This window comes from Nerophis ophidion, linkage group LG20 (assembly GCF_033978795.1).
Source record: "Nerophis ophidion isolate RoL-2023_Sa linkage group LG20, RoL_Noph_v1.0, whole genome shotgun sequence".
Classification (NCBI taxonomy): Eukaryota; Metazoa; Chordata; class Actinopteri; order Syngnathiformes; family Syngnathidae; genus Nerophis; species Nerophis ophidion.
In genome coordinates, this window is record NC_084630.1 from 27,066,188 (window position 1) to 27,087,698 (window position 21,511).

The window sequence follows — 21,511 nt, forward strand, 5'->3', positions numbered from 1 at the left end:
CAAGTGAATGCAACTCATACTTGGTCAACAGCCATACAGGTCACACTGAGGGTGGCTGTATTAACAACTTTAACAGTGCTACAAATAGGCGCCACACGGCGAACCCACATCAAACAAGAATGACGAACACATTTCGGGAGAACATCCGCACCGTAACACAACAGAACAAATACCCAGAACCCATTGCAGCACTAACTCTTCTGGGACGCTACAATATACACCCCCGCCCCCCCACACACACCTCAACCCCGCCCACCTCAACCTCCTCATGCTCTCTCAGGCAGAGCATGTCCCAAATTCCAAGCTGCTGTTTTGAGGCATGTTAAAAAAAATAATGCACTTTGTGACTTCTATAAAAAATATGGCAGTGCCATGTTGGCATTTTCTTCCATACCGTGATTTATTTTGGAAAACCTTATTACATTGTTTAATGCATCCAGCAGGGCATCACAACAAAATTAGGCATAATAATTTGTTAATTCCACGACTGTATATATCGGTATCGGTTGATATCGGAATCGATAATTAAGAGTTGGACAATTTCGGATTATCGGATATGGGCAAAAAAGCCATTATCGGACATCTCTACTGGAAACGGGTCCGATTTACTGCCAAGCTCTGAGACTGATCAACAGAAATATATGATAATATTAATTTCAGCGTAAAAGCAGCCTAGTCTGTAAATGTTGACATAAAGGTAATGTTCTACCACCTTCAGTCTCCAACTAAATCAGCACCACCAGTTCAATTACCCGGCAGAAATGATCTCTTATTGGCAGGAATGAGCTGCACAGTAACTCTCTCCTTCTCCCATTCGAGGCTAAGATGCCCTTAAGCAAGCCACCAACCGCTCCTCAAGCTTTGGAAAGAGTCCCGCAGCTCAAATGTGTCTAATGCTTGCTGTTTTTAACTCTGATGGATCCAAAAACCGTGCAATACACTCAACAATAATTGGCTGTTGTTTAGAATCTCAAAAGACCTGCCTCAGGTGTTACCGGCAAAACTGATTTTGGAACAGCGCCTGACATTTGAAAAATAGAAAAAAGCCATTTATTGCAATCAAATTATGAACGCATTTTTGGCTTTGTCTTTAAAGGCCTACTGAAACCCACTACTACCCACCACGCAGTCTGATAGTTTATGTATCAATGATGAAATATTAACATTGCAACACATGCCAATGCGGCCTTTTTAGTTTACTAAATTGCCATTTAAAATTCCCCGCGAGTTTCTTGTTGAAAACGTCGCGGAATGATGAGGCGTACGCGTGACGTCACGGACTGTCAGGAAATATTAGCGCTGCACCAAACACGTCTAAAAGTCGTCTCTGTTCATGGCGTAATTACACAGTATTTTGGACATTCTGTGTTGCTGAATCTTTTGCAATTTGTTAATTTAATAATGGAGACTATAAAGAACAATGCTGTTGTTGGAAAGCGGTGGATTGCAGCTGTCTTTAGCACCGAGACACAGCCGGTGTTTCTTTGTTTGTTGTGAAGCTTTAACACGGAGCGGTCAAGCGAACATGTTTTCTCTACGTCAACCAGTATGTTTTTGGATGGGGAAATTGTGATATATATCTTACCGGAGAAATCTTTGGATTATTCGTCGTCCTGCAGCAGCTGTCAAAAAAGGCAGCTGTGAACTTGGCTCCTCGGCTTCTCTCTGAGACACTACGTGTTCACCGCAGCCATCCAACCTCGATGTATGTCTTTACAATCTTTAAAATCTCACTAAAACACTATTAAAACAATAAGCAGATAAGGGATCTTCCAGAATTATCCTAGTAAATGTGTCTAATTACATCTGAAACGCTCACACTGCCCCCGCCCGGAGTCGTCGCTTTTTTTTTTTTTTTTCTAGTCCACTATCAATATCCTAATTCATGAATATTTCATCCTCGCTCAAATTAATGGGGAAATTGTCGCTTTCTCAGTCCGAATTGCTCTTACTGGTGGTGGCTCCCATTAAAAACAATGTGAATATGTGTGGAGCCCTGCAACTCGTGACGTCACGCGCACAAACTTCCGGTTAAAGGCAGGGCTTTTCTATTAGCGACCAAAAGTTGCGAATTTTATCGTGGATGTTCTCTACTAAATCCTTTCAGCAAAAATATGGCAATATCGCGAAATGATCAAGTATGACTCATAGAATGGACCTGCTATTCCCGTTTGGATACTAAAATCTCATTTCAGTAGGCCTTTAACAAATGGGGAATCGATGACAAAAGTAATTTCGAAACAATAGTCGTTGGAGAAGTGATCAGGTGCACTCATAATGACAACCTTCTTTGTTGTCTCATTGAAAGAAGACGGGAGAAAGAACTTGCACAAGAAATAAGATCCATTGTCTCTGAAAAGGTTACCTCTTTCTATGATGATGGCCTGTTCATATACAGCAGGGGTAGAGAACCTATTGCTCGCGAGTCTGATGCCGCTCTTTTGTTGACTGCATTTGGCTCTCGGATAAATCTGAGCTGACACTGCTTAACACGATAAGTAATGAATAATTCCATTTGTACTCAAAGTGTTAAAAATAACGTTTAAATATAAAATATGCTCATGCATTTGAATCCATCCTTTTTTCTATATTGTTCAAGAAGTTGCATTAAGGGTAAGAAGTATTTTAATTTATTAATGGTTAGTTTAGGGTTTGCCCTCCTGGGGGTTCTTCAGACCACCAAGCACCGACATGAGAGCCTGTTTCAGGGTTAAAATATTTTTTTATTTTTCAATAAGTCTCTCAGTTGCTTTCCAGCAATTGTCCTTTTCTCTTTCGTTCTCGCTAGCACTCTGGCTCCAACCCCAACCCTGTCTCTCCTCCTGGCTGCTGCTTATAAACAGAGCGACAGGTGATTAAATAACAAGGCCCAGGTGGGCTATCTACGCACCTGTTGCTGATTTCGAGGCCGGTCCTGGAAAAAAAACCCGCTTCGCTGCAGGCCCGCAGGCCACGCTCCCTCCACAGTTAGCTTCAAAATAACAATCTTATTACAAAGAATAAGAGACCTATTATACTCTTGGAATGTTGGTCTTACTTAAAAATGCACGCGTTTAGTTGTGTTCAGTGTTAAAAAAAAATATTGTATGGCTCTCACGGAAAAACATTTTACAATATTTGGCTTCTCTGCTCTCTCAGCCAAAAAGGTTCCCGCCCCCTGGTATACAGTATGTGTAGGGGTAAAGTTATTGGCAGAACAAGAAAGAGATACTATAGTCTGTTTCAAATCCCAAAGACAAAGTGGCATCCTCACAGAAGCTGACTCTACACTTAATAAACGGCTCTTATCTATGCATAGTAAAAGAATAGAATGGCGCAAGGAGATTGAGAAGAAACAAGATTTAAGGGAGGCTGCAAAAACAGACCCAAGGGAAGGAACGAGGGAGATTAGAAAGATCGTTTACAGTATTTTGAAGAGAGCTGAGAAGGATACTTTGGTAGGCAGGCGGACATTCTCCTTGATATTGTCAAAGAGTGAAATATGTGATACATTCAATAATATCTGTATTTTTGGTGATATGAAACACTATACATAGTAGATGTAACCCGTGTAAAAGTACTGTATTTTCCGGACCATAGGGCGCACCGGTTTATAAGCTGCACTGCCGATGAATGGTCTTTTTTCATATATCAGGCGCAGCCTGGTGGTTAGAGTGTCCGCCCTGAGATCGGTAGGTCGTGAGTTCAAACCCCAGCCGAGTCATACCAAAGACTATAAAAATGGGACCCATTACCTCCCTGCTTGGCACTCGGCATCAATAGTTGGAATTGGGGGTTAAATCACCAAAAATTATTCCCGGGCGCAGCTACCGCTGCTGCCCACTGCTCCCCTCACCTCCCAGGGGGTGATCAAAGGTGATGGGTCAAGGATACTTTTTATTAAAGGAGTCATATTATATATATATTTTTTTTTAATGTAAAATTGTGGTATACCTAACATGTAATGGTGGTTCTTTGGTCAAAATGTTGCGTGGATTATGTCTTACAGATCATTTTCAAGCAGTTTACTTAAATCTCCTCATCCTGAAGCAACAACAACAAGTTGTCAAAACAAAATGTGTCCCGTGAAAAACCGTCCGACCGGAACTCTCTGATAACTGAAGTTCCTTGGGTGAATAATGTAAACTCACTACACCGGTATGTTTTAGTGCATGGGTGTCAAACTCTGGCCCGCGGGCCAAATTTGGCCCGCCGTGTAATTTCACTTGGCCCTTGAGGCAATATCAAATTAACATTAGAGCTGGCCCACCGCTGTAACACCGCATTCACCGCTAACACTCTTACTTGCCAACCCTCTCGATTTTCCCGGGAGACTCCCGAAGTTTAGTGTCCCTCCCGAATTTCATCCCGGACAACAATATTTGGGGTGGGCTTTAAAAGCACTGCCTTTGGCGTTCTCTACAACCTGTCGCCACGTCCGCTTTTCCTCCATACAAACAGCGTGCCGGCCCAGTCACATAATATATGCGGCTTACACACACACACACACACAAGTGAATGCAAGGCATACTTGGTCAACAGCCATACAGGTCACACTGAGGGTGGCCGTATAAATAACTTTCACACTGTTACAAATATGCGCCACAATGTGAACCCACACCAAACAAGAATGACACATTTCGGGAGAACATCCGCACCGTAACACAACATAAACACAACAGAACAAATACCCAGAACGCCTTGCAGCACTAACTCTTCCGGGACGCTACAATATACACCCCCCGCTATCACCAAACCCCGTCCACCTCAACCCCACCGCCGAAAAGAGGCATTCAATTTTTATCAAAATTTTATTTGATATGCCATCGATATTTTTTAATTATTATTATTATTTGAAACTCGACTTTGCAAGTCACTACAAAGTTATTTAAGCCTTGCTTGTTCAATATTCAATGCAAAACTTGTTTGGGTCCCTATTAAAAGGTGAATTTGTTCAACCTCGGCCCGCGGCTTCGTTCGGTTTTAAATTTTGGCCCACTCTATTTGAGTTTGACACCCCTGTTTTAGCGCTTTCATGGCGAGTTTACTGACAGATATAAGTCAGAACTTTACACTACTTTATATTACAAATAGCAACAGCGGAGGATGAATGTCCCATAACAAGAAGATACAGAAAAAGAAGAAGCTTATCGACTACTGTGGACTACAAAGGCAGAAACGTGCAATTTGTCAGAATTTATGCAGATCCCAAATACAGATCAGCAGGTACCAGAAGGTAAGAAACGTTGCTTTTGCATAATATTGCGAAAAAAAACGGCAGATAAAATGTCTTACCTTAATACACATTCCATAATAATACTCATATGTTTAATGCACTGGCAATCCATCAAGCGGTGCGGCTTCATAGCTTACCAAAGTTGTACTAAAACATGTTGATAGATTTTTGAGCACCGTGTGTAATGTTCTATATTTTTAATGGAACATTTAAAATGTTGGTGTTGTTTGCTTGAGTCCTATTGCCATCGTAGTGCATGGGACGGCGTGGCGCAGTTAGGAGAGTGGCTAGACACTTCACCCTTGCTCCTGATGGGTCCTGGTTCGTGCCTTGCATGGCAGCTCCCGCCACCAGTTTGTGAATGTGTGTGTGTGAATGGGTGAATGTGGAAATAGTGTTAAAGCGCTTTGATTTCCTTAAAAAGGTAGAAAAGTGCTATACATGTACAACCGATTCAGACATGTCTCTTATGTTTGACTGCCATCTACTGGTCACACTTATCATTACACCATGTACATAATAAAAGTGGAATGAAGTGAATTATATTTATATACTGCGATGAGGTGGCGACTTGTCCAGGGTGTACCCCGCCTTCTGCCCAATTGTAGCTGAGATAGGCGCCAGCGCCTCCCGCGACCCCAAAAAAGGGAATAAGCGGGAATAAGCGGTAGAAATGGATGAATGGATATTTATACAGCGCTTTTTCTCTAGTGACTCAAAGCGCTTTACATAGTGAAACCCAATATCTAATTTTTACATTTAAACCAGTGTGGGTGGCACTGGGAGCAGGTGGGTAAAGTGTCTTGCCCAAGGACACAGCGGCAGTGACTAGGATGGCGGAAGTGGGGTTCAAACCTGCAACCCTCAAGTTGCTGGCACGGCCGCTCTACCAACTGAGCTATACCGCCCAAAAATACAAAATAAAAATACTCCGAGCTTGTCTGTACGCCAAACCAGAATTATTCCGTACATTAGGCGCATCGGGTTATAAGGCGCATTGTTAAGTTTTGAGGGAAAAAAAGGATTTTAAGTGCGCCTTATAGTCCGGAAAATACAGTACATATCTTACAAAAGTGAGTAAAGCGCGTACACTCCTAACATTTCTGAAATCCTTTTTATTTTTTGCGTTTTATTCACAGCCGCACAGTTTTTTAGGCCGCAGGGTTCAAAGTGTAGAAAAAAAGTAGCGTAAATTATATTCGCTGACAACACAAGCGAGTACCAGGACCTACAGGACTTTCAGTGGGGAGCTGCGGTTCATTGAATTCCAACATATTCTGTAACATTCGAAAACAGCAGCATAACCCCTAGCCTTTGAGAAATGATAACGAGCCCAAACACACAGCCAAGATGATGGCTTCCTTACTAATGATGCTGAAGGTGAAGGAGTGGCCAAGTACTACAGACCTGAACACAGCACACAACTTTAAATGAGTTGGTTTCCTGGCAGAAAGCCAACAAAGCCACTCAACATTTTAACTGTTGCTGTGGTACAGCAATAATTAAAAATATGTAATTAATGACCGTGGGGGGTATTTACTGTAGAACATGTACAGGACATGACAGCAAACCGCATTTGCCTGAGCCAGTAGATAATGTCAACTGCCTACTAATGTCCCCCCGTGGCTACAATGAACACTACTTAAAATGCAAGCACAGACATCGGTGCAGCAAGGATATTTTGCATAAAGGCCAACAGGCCCAGCTTCACCAAATGGCTTACAAATATCAAAAGCTCTATGAAAAGGTTGACGAACACAAGTCCTGCTGTTTGACTGGTGTCATGTTTGTGCCCCGTAATGCGGACATTTAGGATCGGGGTCTTGAGGACTATACCATTAATGACCAAGTTTACTTTGGAACTCACATGTTACTTCACACACAAACAGGCGCATATTTTAATTTAGTGCTTCACTGACAAGATAAATCTTCTTCGTAATTTATTTGTCAATGTCTATTAAGGGTGGAACGGTTTCTCATCATTTTCAACACGGGACATTCGATTTAAAACAGAGCAGGACCGATTTCTTATATAGTTAGGAATGGGTACCGAATTTGGTGCTTTTATAGGCACCGACCACTTTCGATTGTACTACCGGGTGTGGATTCACGTAAAATCAAACAGTGCCTTACATGAATACCTAAAAGTGCGGGACAACAAGTGTTTAATGGGTGAGTCATGGCTTGCAAAAGTGCCAAGGAGAAGCTAGCACTTAAAAATCAATTTCCCTCAAAGTTATCACTTTGGGAACACTTGCTGTTCCCAGTAAAATAAGTATAACAACAAAGACAATTGGATGAGACAAAAGCAAGTGTGCCATTTTGTATTTTATTTTTGTATTTCTGATTTGAGAACTATGTTTTTTGGGAGAATTACCTGACATCAGTTAGCTCGGTTGGTAGAGTGGCCGTGCCAGCAACTTGAGGGTTGCAGGTTTGATTCCCGCTTCCACCATCCTAGTCACTGCCGTTGTGTCCTTGGGCAAGACACTTTACCCACCTTCTCCCAGTGCCACCCACACTGGTTTAAATGTAACCTAGATATTGGGTTTCACTATGTAAAGCGCTTTGAGTCACTCGAGAAAAAGCGCTATATAAATTTTTGCGTTCCAACCTGTTCTTCCTTCGGTCAACGCTCCCAGGTTCTTTTATGACACATAAGCCGGTTTTGAATCAATCAGAGACAGAGGTTGCTCATTTTGATATTTTATAACCAAAGCGTTTTGGGAGATCAATCTAGATACAACATTTCAAAGGCACGGTCCAAATTGATCTCATCCTAAAATGGCGGTTTCTCCCTCCTCACTCACTCTCACCCGCCCCTCTTCTTCTCCTCCCTACCTCGGACAGTTGAGATAACAGATTGTTATGTCTTCATTCCAACATTCCAAATTCAAGGTCTATGTAAAAGGCTGACACTTTAGCTGTTCTAAAATCTGACTATGAAATAAAAAGACAACCAAATCCAACAAAATACAATTCACTTCACTTCAAATAACTAATTTTATTCCTGAATGAGCTGAATTGGTTGGTGTTTGGATTGTTTAAATCGGTCTACAAATGTTGAAGTAGTAGCAGTTTTTAAATTGAAGAATGGTATAATGGATTTTTTGAGAAAACCGGAAATTTTTCAAGTTCTTAAACCAACTTGTTTTTTTTGTCCTGACGAAGAGGAATGTTTTGACGGTGGAACGGTTTAAATGGGTTGAAAAATGTGAAAGGAGTCATCACACTAAAAAAGGTTGGAAATAAGGTTAGAAAAAAACAGGAATTCCTGGAAATTTGTAGAAAGTGGAAAAATGGTAGTTTGAATTTCCAGGACAGATTTATTGTGTTGAAGGTGGAATGGTTTGAATCTGTTGAAAAATGTGGGAATTGTGGAAGTTTGAAATATTGATTATTTATTTAAATGGGGAAAATCTCCTTAAAAACTGTGAATTATAGGAAATCTGGGATTTTTTTTTTATAATTTTTGAAGGAAAGCACATAATTCCTGAACAGGCTGAATATTTTTGAAATGAAACTGTTTGAATCGGATAAAAATGTGGGAGTTGTGGAACTTTGAAAAATGTCCCATTCATTTCAATGGACATGTGGGAATTTGGGGGAACGCGCAAATTTTTTGAAAAATGCAAAAACATTTGAATGTTCTGCATGAGTCCAATGGTCGGTGTTGGAATCTTTCAAATCGGTCGAGGAATGTTAAAGTAGTAACAGGTTGAATTGAGAAATGGCATTAAAGACTTCCTGGAATCTCAGGAAAACCGGGAATTTTTCCAGTTCAAAAAACAACTTAGTTTTTTGTCCTGATTAAGAGGAATGTATTGACGGTGGAATGGTTGAAGTGAGTTGAAAAATGTGAAAGGAGTCATCACAATAAAAAAAGGTTGGAAATAAGGTTAGAAAAAAACAGGAATTCCTGGACATTTGTTGAACGTGGAAAAATGGTTGTTTAAATTTCCAGGATGAATTAAATGTTTTGAAGGTGGAATGCTTTGAATCCGTTTAAAATTGTGGGAATTGTGGAACTTTGAAAAATGTCCCATTCATTTCAAAGGAAATGTAGGAATTTCGAGAAAATCTGGATTTTTGGGAAAAATGCTTAAACATTTGAATGTTCTGAATGAGTCCAATGGTTGGTGTTGGAATTTTTCAAATCGGCCAAGAAATGTTGAATGTGGAATTTAAAATGCTATCACAGAATTCCTGGAATCATGGGAAAACCAGGAAATTGTTCAGTTCAAAATACAACTTTGTTTTATGTCCTGATTAAGAGGAATGTTTTGACGGTGGAACGGATGAATTGGGCTGAAAAACTTGGAAGGAGTCATCACACTAAAAAAGGTTGGAAATAAGGTTACAAAAAACAGGAATTCCTGGAAATTTGTTGAATGTGGAAAAATGGTTGTTTAAATTTTTCAGGATTAATTGAATGTGTTGAAGGTGGAATGGTTTGAATCTGTTGAAAAATGTGGGAATTGTGGAAGTTTGACAAATTGATTATTTATTTAAATGGGGAAAATGTCCTTAAAGCTGTGAATTAAAGGAAATCTGGGATTTTTTTTTATAATTATTGAAGGAAAGCACATAATTCCTGAACAGGCTGAATATTTTGAAATGAAACCGTTTGAATCGGATAAAAATGTGGGAGTCTTGGAACTTTGAAAAATGTCCCATTCATTTCAATGGACATGTGGGAATTTGGGAAAAAGCGCAAATTTTTTGAATAATGCAAAAACATTTGAATGTTCTGCATGAGTCCAATGGTTGGTGTTGGAATCTTTCAAATCGGTCGAGGAATGTTAAAGTAGTAACAACTTGAATTGAGAAATGGTATTAAAGAATTCTTGGAATCTCGGGAAATCCGGGAATTTTTCCAGTTCAAAAAACAACTTAGTTTTTTGTCCTGATTAAGAGGAATGTATTGACGGTGGAATGGTTGAAGTGGGTTGAAAAATGTGAAAGGAGTCATCACACTAAAAAAGGTTGGAAATAAGGTGTGAAAAAAACAGGAAATCCTGGACATTTGTTGAACATGGAAAAATGGTTATTTAAATTTCCAGGATGAATTGAATGTTTTGAAGGTGGAATGCTTTGAATCCGTTTGAAATTGTGGGAATTGTGGAACTTTGAAAAATGTCCCATTCATTTCAAAGGAAATGTGGGAATTTCGAGAAAAGCTGGATTTTTTTTTAAAAATGCTTAAACATTTGAATGTTCTGAATGAGTCCAATGGTTGGTGTTGGAATTTTTCAAATCGGCCGAGATCCACTCTTCCCCCACTCGTGAACAAGACTCCTAGGTACTTGAACTCCTCCACTTGGGGCAGGGTGTCCTCCCCAACCCGGAGATGGCGCTCCACCCTTTTCCGGGAGAGAACCATGGACTCAGATTTGGAGGTGCTGATTCTCATTCGGGTCGCTTCACACTCGGCTGCGAACCGATCCAGTGAGAGCTGAAGTTTCCGGCCAGATGGAACCATCAGGACCACATCATCTGCAAAAAGCAGAGACCTAATCCCGCGGCCACCAAACCGGAACCCCTCAACGCCTTGACTGTGCCTAGAAATTCTGTCCATAAAAGTTATGAACAGAATCGGTGACAAAGGACAGCCTTGGCGGAGTCCAACTCTCACTGGAAATGTGTCAAACTTACTGCCGGCAATGCGGACCAAGCTCTGACACTGATCGTACAGGGAGCGGACTGCCACAATAAGACAGTCCGATACCCCATACTGTCTGAGCACTCCCCACAGGACTTCCCGAGGGACACGGTCAAATGCCTTCTCCAAGTCCACAACGCACATGTAGACTGGTTGGGCAAACTCCCATGCACCCTCAAGAACCCTGCCTAAAGTATAGAGCTGGTCCACAGTTCCACGACCAGGACAAAAACCACACTGTTCCTCCTGAATCCGAGGTTCGACTATCCGGCGTAACCTCCTCTCCAGTACACCTGAATAAACCTTACCGGGAAGGCTGAGGAGTGTGATCCCACGATAGTTGGAACACACCCTCCAGTCCCCCATCTTAAAGAGAGGGACCACCACCCTGGTCTGCCAATCCAGAGGTACCGGCCTCGATGTCCACGCGATGCTGCAGAGTCTTGTCAAACAAGACAGCCCCACAGCATCCAGAGCCTTAAGGAACTCCGGGCGGATACCATCCACCCCTGGGGCCTTGCCACCGAGGAGCTTTTTAACTACCTCAGCAACCTCAGCCCCAGAAATAGGAGAGTCCACCACAGATTCCCCAGGCACTCCTCTCTGAGTTGCCACCTTACCGTGGTAGAGGAGTTTGCGTGTCCCAATGCTCCTAGGAGCTATGTTGTCCGGGGGCTTTAAGTCCCCTGGTAGGGTGTCCCAAAGCAAACTGGTCCTAGTTGAGGGACCAGTCAAAGAGCAGCTCAAAGACCTCTATGAAAAGAAAAAACAAAGGACCCAGATTTCCCTCGCCCGGACTCGGGTCACCGGGACCCCCCCCTCTGGAGCCAGGCCCGGAGTTGGGGCACGATGGCGAGCGCCTGGTGGCTGGGCCTGTACCCATGGGGCCCGGCCGGGCACAGCCCGAAGAGGCAACGTGGGTCCCACCTCCAATGGGCTCACCACCCATAGCAGGGGCCATAGAGGTCGGGTGCAATGTGAGCTGGGTGGCAGCCGAAGGCAGGGCTCTTGGCGGTCCGATCCTCGGCTACATAAGCTAGCTCTTGGGACGTGGAACGTCACCTCGCCCGGGGGGAAGGAGCCTGAGCTAGTGCGCGAGGTAGAGAAATTCCGGCTGAATGTAGTCGGACTCACTTCGACGCACACCAAGGGCTCTGGAACCACTTCTCTTATCAGACACAAGAAAAGCAAATGTCACCCTTATTTGAGATATGTAATCTTACTTAAATTTCAGTTTTTGCATGTTCCAAATAAACTCGAACTCAAACGGCCAACAATGCTTGAATTTGAAGCAGATTTTTCAGAAAGTTGCAGCAAAAGTTGCAATGTGTTTTTTTTTCAATAACATTAAAAAACATTGAATTTGTTAATGTGTGTAGTGTTCCTTGAACATTTGCCTCAAAACAGCAATTAGAGAACAAATAGTTTTAAACAACCCAGACTTAAAAGTAGACACTTTTAGTGCAGTCAGGGCTGTTTTTTGAGCTTATTGACAAATTACTGTACTGTTTTAATTAGAACTAATAATTGTAATTCATTCTAATTTCAAGAAAGAAACACCAACTTGCAGACATTCTTTGTGTATGTTTTACACCCGAAAAGTGTTGGTCCATGTTAAACAATCATGTATGTTCCAAAACATTTACCCTCGCACGTTAAGAGCATTTGTGAACTGTTGAGCGTGATCCATACAGCTAAGTTTTGTTGAGAAATGAGGGACGAGAGATTGTCGACACACTTCAACGAATGTTATGTACTGTTGCTTCTTTGCTCGGCTTGTGTTGAAAATGAGAATCTGAAGCCAGGACACCATTGTTTTGATAAAAATATGCGAGACTACCCAGAAGACTGAGCATAATAGACAGGAACCGGAAGTAGATTGGAGTGCCGTTGAGTGAATGTCTTGTTATAAATTGCCGTTCCTACTTTGTCTAGACCAGGGGTCACCAACCTTTTTGAAACCAAGATCTACTTCTTGGGTACTGATTAATGCGAAGGGCTACCAGTTTGATACACACTTTAAAAAATTGCCAGAAATAGCCAATTTGCTCAATTTACCTTTAATAAATAAATCTATGTATATATAAAAATGGGTATTTCTGTCTGTCATTCCGTCGTACATTTTTTTTCCTTTTACGGAAGGTTTTTTTTCCAGAGAATAAATTATGAAAAAAACACTTAATTGAACGGTTTAAAAGAGGAGAAAACAGGAAAGAATATATAATTAAATTTTAAAACAGGATTTCTTTAATTTCGACTCTTCAAAATTTAAAATTCAACCAAAAAATGAAGAGAAAAAAATTGGGTGATCCGAATCTTTTTGAAAAAAAAAAAAAAAAATATGGAACATCATTAGTAATTTTTCCTGATTAAGATTAACTTTATAATTTTTATGGCATGTTTTAAATAGGTTAAAATCCAATCTGCAGTTTGTTAGAATATATAACAAATTGGACCAAGCTATATTTCTAACAAAGACAAATCATTATATCTTCTATATTTTCCAGGACAAGAAATTTAAAATAAATTCTAAAAACTTTGAAATGAGATTTAAATTTGATTCTACAGATTTTCTAGATTTGCCAGAATATTTTTTTTAAATATTAATCATAATAAGTTTGAATAAATATCTCACAAATATTCTTCATTGAAAAAACAGAAGCTAAAATGAAGAATTAAATTAAAATTTATTTATTATTCGTTGCAATAAATTTTGTTTTTTACTTGGACATTGATTTAAATTGTCAGGAAAGAAGAGGAAGGAATTTAAAAGGTAAAAAGGTATATGTGTTTAAAAATCCTAAAATCATTTTTAAGGTTGTATTGTTTCTCGAAAATTGTCTTTCTGAAAGTTATAAGAAGCAAAGTAAAAAAATAAATGAATTTATTTAAAAAAGTGAAGACCAAGTCTTTGAAATATTTTCTTGGATTTTCAAATTCTATTTGAGTTTTGTCTCTCTTAGAATTAAAAATGTAGAGCAAAGCGAGACCAGCTTGCTAGTAAATAAACAACATTTTAAAAAAGGGCTGCTATTTGAGCTATTTTTTAGAACAGGCCAGCGGGCTACCTGTTGCCCGCGGGCACCACGTTGGTGACCCCTGGTCTAGACGGAAACCGACATAGGTTTTGATTTGGAGTCAAACGCAAACAGGTTTTAACCGGCCCGCGGGATGAGTTTGCCAAGTAGAAAAATGACAGGAAATTTTGGAATGAAAAAAACTGCTGTTCTAAATGTGTCCACTAGATGTCGCACATGTTAAAAGAGAAGGTAAGCAGATATTAATAGTATATAAACAAGAAGATTAATAATTCATTTTCTACCGCTTTTCCTTAACAATGTTGACAAAATAATAGAACGATAAAAGACACAATATGTCAGCAGACTAAATTAAGAGCCTTTGTTTGGTGGATGGATGGAACTTTTATGAACACATTTGAACAGACACAGACATACCAAAAATGTGTACTTTTGAGTAAGGTAGCGATTCCAAGGTTCCGTTTCACTTCAAATGTGAAAAATACCCATCCCTCGGCAACCACAAAAAACATTAACTCTACAGTGAAGTTTGAAAGTGCTAAATTATAGTGTGGATCTGTTTTTTCAGCATACAATACTGGCAAACTTCAAATAATTAAAGGATGGATGAATGGAAAAATGTACCGACACATTCTTGGGAAAAAGCTAACTGCAATCTACCAGCATTATGAAGATGAAACAAGGGCGGATATTTTATCAGGACACTTATCCCACAAACCCAGCCAAGAAAACCCTCACATAGTTTCAAAGAGAGAAAGTCAAGTTGTTTTATGTGAAAGAATTGGCTGCAGAGCATGCGATCAGTTACTTTAGAAGCTGTCATTATCCAGAAATATTTTTTTAATTTTTTTTTTATCAAGTCTCAGTTAGCACGTTGACTATTTTTTCACTCTACACAAAACCTTATTCATACACGTCTGTGGTTTGATGTCTTTGCATGTGTGGAGTGCAATAGTTGCTACCGACATCTGCTGCAATTTTCACATCAACAGCACCTTTTAGAAATATAATTCACTGAGAAAAATGGTGACATGTTCTGTCCTTATTTCATACGCTTCATTTGTTCATTACATCGTTATTATTACACTCAAAGTTCAATAAAACGCTGTTGTTGTGGTCCATAAAATACAGATCGCATTATTCCCAAGATTGCGTTTCTTACAAATCTCTTTTTTTCATTCTTTTCTTTTCCAAAATGGCAACCCACAAATGTTGAAAGAGCCATATTGCACAAAAAATATAAATATTGTCTGTAGCCGCAAAAATGAAAAGCCTTATATCAGTCTTATAACAAAGGCAGCACAAGATGTAAGTGTTTATATTAGCTGTAAAAGCCTACTATCAAAATGACTATGGTTTGCAGGCTGATGCAAATCTTCGTTGACAGAAATATTGAAATGAAATATTTATTCTACATATTTTTTACAACTTTGGAAAGTATTAGTAAAAACCCTGTTTCCATATGAGTTGGGATATTGTATTAGATGTAAATATAAACGGAATACAATAATTTGCAAATCCTTTTCAACCCATATTCAGTTGAATGCACTACAAAGACAACATATTTGATGTTCAAACTCATAAACTTTATTTTTTTCTTGCAAATAATAATTAACTTAGAATTTCATGGCTGCAACACGTGACAAATTAGTTGGGAAAGGGCATGTTCACCACTGTGTTACATCACCTTTTCTTTTAACAACACTCAATAAACGTTTGGGAACTGAGGAAAATAATTGTTGAAGCCTTGAAAGTGGAATTCTTTCCCATTTTTGTTTTATGTAGAGCTTCAGTCGTTCAACAGTCCGTGGCCTCCGCTGTCGTATTGTATGCTTCATAATGTGCCACACATTTTCGATGGGAGACAGGTCTGGACTGCAGGCGGGCCAGGAAAGTACCTGCACTCTTTTTTTACGAAGCCACGCTGTTGTAACACTTGTCTTGCTGAAATAAGCAGGGGCGTCCATGATAACGTTACTTGGATGACAACATATGTTGCTCCAAAACCGGTATGGACCTTTCAGCATTAGCGATGCTTTCACAGATGTGTAAGTTACCCATACCTTGGGCACTAATACACCCCCATACCATCACAGATGCTGGCTTTTGAACTTTGCGCCTATAACAATCCGAATGATTATTTTCCTCTTTGTTCTGGAGGACACCACGTCCTCTGTTTCCAAATAAAATTTGAAATGTGGACTCGTCAGACCACAGAACACCTTTCCACTTTGCATCAGTCCATCTTAGGTGAGCTCAGGCCCAGCCAAGCCGGCTGCGTTTCAGGATATTGTTGATAAATGGGTTTGGCTTTGCATAGTAGAGTTTTAACTTGCACTTTCAGATGTAACGACCAACTGTAATTACTGACAGTGGTTTTATGAAGTGTTCGTGAGCCCATGTGGTGATATCCTTTACACACTGATGTTGGTTTTTGATGCAGTACCACTTGAGGGATCAAAAGTCCGTAATATCATCGCTTACGTGCAGTGATTTCTCCAGATTCTCTGAACTTTATGATGATTTTACGGACCGTGGATGGTAAAATCCCTAATTCTTTGCAATAGCTCGTCGAGAAATGTTGTTCTAAAATTTTTCGACAATTTGCTTTCAAAGTGGTGACCCTCACCCCATCCTTTATTGTAATTTACTTAGCATTTTATGGAAGCTGCTTTTATACCCAATCATGGCACCCACCTGTTCCCGATTAGTCTGCACACCTGTGGGATGTTCCATGTAAGTGTTTGATGAGCATTCTTAAACTTTATCAGTATTTATTGCCACATTTTCCAACTTCTCTGTCACGTGTTGTTGGCATCAAATTGTAAAGTTAATGATTATTTGCACAAAAATAAACGTTTATGAGTTTGAACATCAAATATGTTGTCCTTGTAGCGACTTAAACAAGTTGAAAAACTTATTCGGGTGTTACCATTTAGTGGTCAATTGTACGGAATATGTACTGTACTGTGCAATCTACTAATAAAAGTATCAATCAATCAATCAAATTCAACTGAATATGGGTTGAAAATGATTTGCAAATCATTGTATTCCGTTTTTATTTACATCTAACACATTTTCCCAACTCATATGGAAACAGGGTTTGTAACAGACAAGTTGTCTTGTATGTTCACTATTTCATTTAATTACAAACTTGCAATAAGAAACATATGTTTAATGTACCCTAAGATTTTTTGTTAAAATAAAGCCAATAATGCCAGTTTTTGTGGTTCCCTTTATTTAGAAAAGTACTGAAAAGTATCAAAATACATTTTGGTACCAGTACCGGTACCAAATCTTTAGTATCTGGGAAAACACTGGTGCAAAGTTTATTGCATGTTTTATTTTTATGAAACTTTTTATTCCAACATTTTGCTTGTGGTTTGAAATTGGTTTAGTGGATCTTTTAGCTGATGTCCTTCTGGTTGGATGTATAGCATGTGTATAATAAAACCAGTGTCTTTAAACGGTTACCATAGGAACACAGATGCAACCACACTGCCACCTGCAGTGGGATCCAAACTTTTTAAAGCAGGGGTAGGGAACCTATGGCTCTCGAGCCAGATGTGGCTCTTTTGATGACTGCATCTGGCTCTCAGATAAATCTTAGCACGATAGGTAATGAATAATCCCACTGGTAATCATAGTCTTAAAATTAACCTTCAAAATATAAATCATTCTCATGCATTTTAATCCTTCCATCCGTTTTCTACCGCATCTGTTCAATAAGTCGCATTAATGGTAAGATGTTTTTTATTTATTATGGGTTAGCTTCAAGAAAAACAATGGTATTAAAAAGAATAAGAGACTTATTATATTCTAACAAATGTCGGTCCTACTTAAAAATGCACTTATTTAGTTGGATTTAGCGTTTAAAAAATATTTTACGGCTCTTCATTATTTGGCTTTCATGGATGGCTCTCTCAGCCAAAAAGGTTCCCGACCCCTGTTTTAAAGGGTTAAGATAAGCTAAAACATGAAGAATAAATGCCAAACTTGGCTTTAGGACAGGAGTCTTTGTTTACTTACTACTAAAAGACAAGTTGTCTTGTATGTTCACTATTTTATTTAAGGACAAACTTGCAATAAGAAACATGTGTTTAATGTACCCTGAGATATTTTTTTTGTTACAGTTAAGCCAATAATTAATTGTTTTGTGGTCCCCTTTATTAGAAAAGTACCAAAAAAGTACCGAAATACTTTTGGTACCGGTAGAAATGATTGGCGTTTATTCTGGCATGTACGGCCAATAAAGGAGGCCCAGTTCAAGCCGGAATTAAATGTGTCCACATGGACGAGCCAAATGCCTGGTAGACATATTGGTAGATATATTGGACAAATAAAACATTTGTAAGGATGTCAAATTGCAAACCCTGGAATAATTTTAGGATTGAAGTTAAGCCAAATGTCTATACACATGCCCACTTTTCTCTCCCTTTCTCTACCGAAAGTATGTTACATAGTCTTCCTGTCTTGTGTTCTCTCCACAGTCCATGGTCTTGCTACTACACAGCCAGCACCAGTACATTTTCGATTACGACTCAGGGGACCGCCTGTCAGCCGTTACTATGCCGAGCGTGGCCCGACACACCATGCAGACCATCAGATCCATCGGCTACTACAGAAATATCTACACCCCCCCTGAGAGCAACGCCTCAGTTACTGTGGACTACTCTGAAGACGGACAGGTGAGTGCATCAGTCCCACTGACGACAGGCATTCCATACCTCATTTGACAGTAGTTTTCACACTTTTCCCAGCAGAGGTGCTTGTCTCTAAAAGTGAAATGTTTCTATTTTAATGTTAAAGAAGATTGTCCACTCTTTTTAATTTGCTCGTTTTGGTCCCACAGTTTAGGTCATTAAAATCTGAATATTTGAGAGCAGCCACTGTCTTATGGGTAATGTCCAGATATATGATGATGGAATTAAAAATTCACAGTTTTCTCTCTCTCTCTCTCTCTCTCTCTCTCTCTCTCTCTCTCTCTCCAGCTGCTTAGACTTGCACATCTTGGGACTGGACGCCGAATATTGTACAATTATCGCAAACAGGTATGTGCATTTTTGGGTTTAAAGAGGCCATTTTGCTCGAAAAAGGCATTCATGTTCTAATGGTAAAAAGTAATGGGGATGAGTTGAAATGTTGACGTTTGAAACTAGGGATGCACAACATATTTTGTAGACATACACTGAAAAAAATAACTCGTAAGATTTACTTGAAAAAAATTATTGAAAGTATTTGCACGCGAATGATTTAAGTAAAATTTAATGCTGCAATATCAAGTAAGACTCACTTGCCAGTATCAAGTAAAATTCTACTTACCATATAACATAACAGTTGTGAAGATATTAAGCAAATGTTACTTAATTACATCCAAGTTATTATTAGGTTGTATTTATTTAAACAAATAAAGTAAAGTTTACTTGTTTTCATCGGCAGGAACATCATTTTACTCAAAATTTAAGTAAATTTACCGTATTTCCTTAAATAGCCGTTGGAGCGCTAATTATTTTAAATCCTCTTCTCACTCCTGCGCTTATCAACGGTGTGCAGTAAAAATTGAGTGTGATGATAAAACTTTAATGTAAATTATTCTGCAGCCACGGTACTGTGGTTGGGAACCTTTGCTCTTCAGCATGCCATTGCGCCCACTTAACATCATGCCGTCTACATGCCAGGAGGACGCAAGCACTTCGCTCCTATTTATATGAGATTGCAATGCATACTTGCTCAACAGCCATATCTTTTACACTGACGGTTGTGATATAAACAACTTTAACATTCTTATTAATATGTGCCACACTCTGTGAACCCACACCAAATACATTTCTGGAGAACATTGGCTCTGTAACACATTATAAACGCAAGATAAGAATTACCCAGAATACCACCTTGCAGTGCTCTGTGAAGTGATCCTAACGGCCGAAGCAGAGCCAGTCGGCCAGAGCCTGTTGTGCTGTGCGCATGCGTCGTCGTGCACGCGTTTCAAAACACTAGATTTTCAGAGTAAAGTTTATGTAATATTTTTAGGTTTATGTACGTACAACTATTAAACATTTAAATAGTATGAGGAAACATAAGTAAAACTTACTCTTCCCCCATAATTCATATATTACGTTAATAAAAGGTTTAATTTTACTTAAGAAACTCTAGTTCTTACTGAATGTTAAAAATATAAGGTATACATTATGACAGTTACTCTAATAGAGTTTACAACACCAAAAAGTCACTTTTTTCAGTGTACCGTATTTCTTTGAATAGCCGCCGGGGCGCTAATTAATTTAAAACCTCTTCTCACTCCTGCGCTTATTCAAGGTATGCGGTAAAAGTAAGCAGGCGCTAATAATTTTATAACCTCTTCTCACCCCTGTGCTTACCAAAAGCATGCCGTAAAAAATGGAGTGTGATGTAAAAAAAATAATTAAATATTATATAATTATTTTGCGGCTGCGGCCCGGTGGTTGGAGACCACTGCTCTACAAATGTCATCGCGCCCACCTTTACACCATGCTATCTGCATCCCGTTTGGACGCATGCATATCGCTGCTTTTTGTACGAGATTGCAATGCATACTTGATCAACAGCCTTTTACACTGATGGTTGTGATATAAACAACTTTAACACTCTTACTAATATGCGCCACACTCTGTGAACCCACACCAAACACATTTCTGGAGAACATTGGCTTTACATTACCCAGAATTCCAATGCATCCATGACTCTTGGCTATATTATACAAGCGCCACCAACCCCGCCCACCTCAATCGATGCACGGAGAGGGGGTGGGGGTTGTGGGGGGGGGGGGGCATAATATAGCCAAGAGTCATGGATGCATTGGAATTCTGGGTAATTCTTATGTTGCGTTTATAATGTGTTACTGAGCCAATGTTCTCCAGAAATGTGTTTGGTGTGGGTTCACAGAGTGTGGCGCATATTAGTAAGAGTGTTAAGTTGTTTTATATCACAACCATCATTGTGATCTGTATGGCTGTGGAACAAGACTCCTGGTTTACACATAGTAAAAGCAAAAAATAACTCCTCCGCCATTTTGGAAATGATGACAGGGGAGGCGTCACTTGTGATGTCACGACTTTGACCCGGTGGTTAAAGTACGCCTGCGCTAATAAATTTGGGGAGCAAGTTCGACCCGGCAGGCGCTTATTACATGCCCGGCGGCTATCCAAGGAAATACGGTGCACTATATTGCCAAAAGCATTTGGCCACCCATCCAAATGGTCAGAATCAGGTGTACTAATCACTTGGCCCGACCACAGGTGTATAAAATCAAGCACTTAGGCATAGAGACTGTTTCTGCAAACATTTGTGAAAGAATGGGCCGCTCCCAGGAGCTCAGTGATTTCCAGCGTGGAACTGTCATAGAATGCCACCTGTGCAACAAATCTAGCCATGGAAAGTCCTTGCTCCTAAATATTCCAAAGTCAACTGTCGGCTTTATTATAAGAAAATGGAAACGTTTGGGAACAACAATAACTCAGCCACGAAGTGGTAGGCCACATAAACTGACAGAGAGGGGTCAGCGGATGCTGAAGTGCATAGTGCAAATACTTTCTGCACAGTCAGTTCCTACGGAGCTCC

The 21,511-nt window shown here is 39.8% G+C and overlaps 1 protein-coding gene across 6 annotated transcripts in view; it reads left to right on the forward strand.

Moving 5' to 3' along the window:
* Window positions 1–21,511, forward strand: part of tenm3 (teneurin transmembrane protein 3) — a 779,964-nt gene that overhangs the window by 732,210 nt on the left and 26,243 nt on the right. For all 6 annotated transcript variants that reach the window (XM_061880866.1, XM_061880868.1, XM_061880869.1 and 3 more), the window contains 2 exons: window positions 18,406–18,603; window positions 18,907–18,966. In XM_061880866.1, coding sequence (XP_061736850.1) covers window positions 18,406–18,603; window positions 18,907–18,966 — 258 coding nt within the window. The remainder of the gene's footprint in view (window positions 1–18,405; window positions 18,604–18,906; window positions 18,967–21,511) is intronic.